The 4,270-nt window shown below is 55.8% G+C and overlaps 1 protein-coding gene across 1 annotated transcript in view; it reads left to right on the top strand.

Annotated features, from left to right (window-relative positions):
- The window catches only part of Msra (methionine sulfoxide reductase A), a 216,479-nt gene extending 212,983 nt beyond the window's left edge, over positions 1-3,496 (top strand). Inside the window, exon 4 of the mRNA XM_023714633.1 lies at positions 2,760-3,496. Within this exon, the coding sequence (XP_023570401.1) occupies positions 2,760-2,924 (165 nt within the window). The 3' untranslated portion in view covers positions 2,925-3,496. The remainder of the gene's footprint in view (positions 1-2,759) is intronic.
- The last annotated feature ends 774 nt before the right edge of the window (positions 3,497-4,270 follow it).

Below are 4,270 nucleotides of genomic sequence, written 5' to 3' on the forward strand. Positions count from 1 at the left end.
CACACACACACACACACACACACACACACACACACACACCGTCACCGGCATGTAACTTAACTTGAGCTAATCTTTTTGGAGTCAGCAGGGTGGGAGGTGGGACAACAGGGCACAGGACAGGGGTGGCCCAGACACCGTTGTTGGTGCAGGATCGGGCATCCCAGGTAGGGTGCAGTGGGGGGGGGTGCAGCATAGGGCACTCTTCCTGCAAGAATGAGTCTCCACTCAGGAAGTGGCTCTGTAGGACCCCGGGCAGTGGCGTATTCTCTGGGCAGCCTGGGTGCTGTCAGGGTCCTCCCAGCCCAGAGGTTTTGAAGAGTGGAGTGACTGCCATCTGGTGGCTGAAGGTGGTACTACCTGATTCCACTGCTGCCTGGGGCCCTATCGGCGGGCCTCCCCACTGTTGCCTGGGGTCCTGCCCAAACCCTGGGATCTGCTTCCCTCAGCCTGATTCACAGAAGGTTCTGCAGAATTTGGGGAGCAGGATGCCCTGCTGCATTCATACAGGGACCATCATTTGTGAAGGAAGGGAGTCAGGCGGGCAGTGAGGAGGAGCCATGGGGCTGCCCACCCTCAGGAGGAATGATAGCCCTGGAAGAGACTGGGCGGACATGTGGGGCAGTCAAGGGGATCCTGCCCCAGAGTGATGGGGACCGGGAACCCAACTGCCCTCCAGGCTCACAGACATTCTTGCAGCCAAGGGGCAGGTTTTGGGGCCAGCTTGCCACCCAGGCCAGCGGGCTCTGCAGGCAAGCAAGCACCCCCCTGTCTGCCAAACCCTTTGTCCTCTGTCTCCAGTCCTGGCTTAGGATTTGGACACATTCTGGAGGGGAGCAATTCTTTTCCATCGTTGTGGAGCTCTCTGGTTCTCTGAACCTGGTCACTTTTCTTTCCTACAAGCCCTCGGCTGTCTGGGCGGCCTTCAGACCCATAGGCCTCATGCCACATTCCACAGCACTGCATTCTCAGCCACCCAGCCCCCACAGTACCCGCAGGGCTTGCATTGCCCCGTGTCCCCACCGCACACACGTGGGCACCGTCCCACCCTGCCCCCAGGAGGTCCCTCCTCACTGGGCCTCTCTGGGCCCACCATGAAATCTCCAGTCCTCATCCCTGCCGAGGTTCTGTTTCCTGAACACAGCTCTGCTGCCAGGTGCTGGGTTCCCTTGGCTGGGTCATGGGAACAGAAAACTCTCAGGGTCTTCTGAGCAGGGCCACTTAAGGGAGTTTGGTGCCCCCAGAATCATTCTGAGGGCTGGTAGAATGCAAGTCCACTACTACAGGCTACTGAGAGGTTAGAGAAATCATCAGAACCTTATTGTCTGATGATGAACTGCCCCCCACCCAGGGACAGCGGACCCCAGGAGGTGGCCAGGGAGAGCGCTCTGCAGACACCTGTGGCCACCCCACCCTGGCACCCCGCAGGTCACATCCCCTCCCTGCACCTCACTATGTTGAGGGCCTCTCTCCTGAAGTGGGCCACGGCCAGCAGCTCCACCTGGGAACTGTGGTTCTCCCAAGGCCTTCCACTGCTGTAGTCCCAGGGCCAGCTGAGGACATCAGGGAGCAAGGCACAATATCTGACACACACTTAAAAACATGAGTGATAATAATAGGACTTCCTTCCTAGGGCTGCTGTGAGGCTAAAATTAACATGTGTGAAGTCTTCGCATGGAATGTGACATATGGTAGAGCCTCAATAATTGCTAGTTTACAAGAAGAAATTGTCAAACTGACATTAGGATGGCTCTTCATTCTCATTCTAACCCCTGCTAGAAAGCTGGCTGCTTCCCCCGCCTGGCCCACCCACCCACCTTGGTGAGGACGCCGTCCCTTGCCATTCTGGGCTGCATGGCTGTGCAATTGTGAATCTGCCTCTTTCTAAGCAGACTTGGGGGAAAGGCTTAAGTTCTCAGGAGGCGCTGGACACAGTGAGCTGAGCTCAGAGTTGGCACAGGATGCCCTCAGCCTGGCAGGTCGGAGGTCCTCACCACAGATGGGCCGTCAATAGCTCTGTGCCCAGTGGAGTCAGTCCCCGGATTGGGTCCCTGCTCGTGACTCCCAGAACTGCGTTGCCCCACCCTGCCGGGACCAGAGTGCAGCGGCCGTCCTGAGGCAGAGGAAGCTGCTGACCTCCAGGGGGAGCAGCTTCTACTTCCTAATCCATCTCCTGCCCCAAAGAACTCTGCTCGCCTCCCCTGGCTTGTGCTGACATCCACACAGATGCCACCAGGACCTAACTGGGTCACAGAGGGTGGGGTGGGCTGACACAGGCCCTCAGACCACGTCCTCCCCGCATCTGGCTCCCCATCCCCGCTGGCCCGGAGCTCAGAGCACAGAGCCCACAAGACCCTGCTCCCTGGATGTCTGAGCAGAGGCCCTGCTCCCCTCTGGAGCCTGGGAGTGGGCATCCCTGTCCCTGCTGGGGTCCTGGCAGGGAGCCTGTCCTTCCTGGTGGGCAGCCTGATGCCACTCTTGCCTGTCGTCTCCCGGGGGAGCTTCAGGGTGCCCAGGGCCCCAGCACGTGCTGGGCAGCAGGGCAGAGAGAGCACGAACTGCAGAGTCAAGGCCCGTATCACAGCTGACTCCGCAGAGTGGGGAAAGGGCCTGCCCACAGCCGCCCGCTGGGAAGGGCTGAGCCAGCGTACAGCTTGGGCCTCCAGCCCGGGCCTGCCACGCCGGCCCTCCTTCCTTCTCCTCCTCTGGGAGCTTCGTGTCCAGCACCAGGTCCTGAGATCTCTCTGTCTCTTTCTCCACAGGGTCTGTTAAAGCACGGCTTCGGTCCCATCACCACCGACATCCGGGAGGGCCAGACTTTCTACTATGCAGAAGACTACCACCAGCAATACCTAAGCAAGAACCCGGATGGCTACTGCGGCCTTGGGGGCACAGGGGTTTCTTGTCCCCTGGGTATTAAGAAGTAACTTCTGCTGATGTGGTAACCCCTGCAAATTCCAAAAAAAGTGCTCTTCCCAAATGGGCTGATGCTCTTCCCAAGTGGGCTGATGTCTAAGTCACATCAGTGGCTTTTTGAAGTGCATTGATAAAAATCTGAGTTTTATTGAAGTTTAATTTATAGGAAGTACAATGGCAAGTTGATAAAATGTATTTGTTTTCTGATAATTTAGTGTGGGGATGATACTGTGAAATTTTCTGAATCATTTGGGCTCTAAACAGATTGAGGGAAATCCTGTGCCCTCCTGTGGCACCTGCCATGGAGCTGCGGGCTGGGCTGAGAGCTGGGACTTGGGCTCTCCTCGGTGTCCCACCCCACCTCCGTGCCACCTGCCCTCCTGTGCCTTAGGGTGCGTGCCCAGGGGCAGCCTGCACCAACCCGCCCTCGACCACTGTGCCCCATGGAATGTGGGGGTGGGTAAGGGACTTCCTGTCGCTTCTCAGTGCTCTGTGCCACAAGAAGTATGTTAGCTTGAGGGATTCGATGCTTTGCTTATAGCTGCAAGAAATGCTATCCTAATAAACCTACAGTTCAGTGATACAAAGTTCCTTCGTCTCCTCTGTCTTTTCCTTATTCAGAAGAACATTTATAAGTGCAGCAAAGTAAATTAGGAGTTCTAAGAGAGGTTAGGAGGGCAAAGAACCCTCATGATCATTTCCCCTAAAATGGGAATATTAGGATTGAAAGCTGTAGAAAACATGCATAGCTCTATCTCCTGGCAACTGTGGCAGTAATGGTGGTTTTCTGGGTACTTGCCAAATCAGGGTCATTGAGAAACAGAGCAGACACCTCATTCCATGACCCACAGACAAGTCCCCATTCAAGACAAGGACTTGGAGCATGAGCCATAAACATGGAAACAAATGAAGAAAGCAGCTGATTTATGGTCCTGATGGATGATACAAAGATGAGTGGAGCAAGGTCAGGAGCTGGGGCTGGGAACTGTGGAATTGTGTTTAAGGTCTTTGCCGCTAGTGGGTCAGCAAAGCCCTGCCCTCTCCAAATGGTGAGTGGGGAACAGAAAGACTTAAGCTCTCAGTGACCTGCAGGTGACAGCATGTTGGGAGCAGATGTGTCAATGACTGTCTATACCCTTTCAGTGTGCTTTGGCTGCTTGAAAGAAAATCTTTGAAAATAGAAGGTTCTGGAAGTATAAAATGGCCTGGGTCAGGGGGAACTGGAAAGCAGAAAGGACAGCAGGAGGAGAGTCCTGGATGGAGAACTCGGACAGCTAGGTAGAGCCAGGCCGGGAGGATTTCTTCTAGGGACTGGACAGGCACTGGAGAGAGCCTGCACGGGTCTGTAGCCTGAGCA

Source organism: Octodon degus, unplaced genomic scaffold (assembly GCF_000260255.1).
Source record: "Octodon degus isolate 3935 unplaced genomic scaffold, OctDeg1.0 scaffold00036, whole genome shotgun sequence".
NCBI classification, from domain to species: Eukaryota; Metazoa; Chordata; class Mammalia; order Rodentia; family Octodontidae; genus Octodon; species Octodon degus.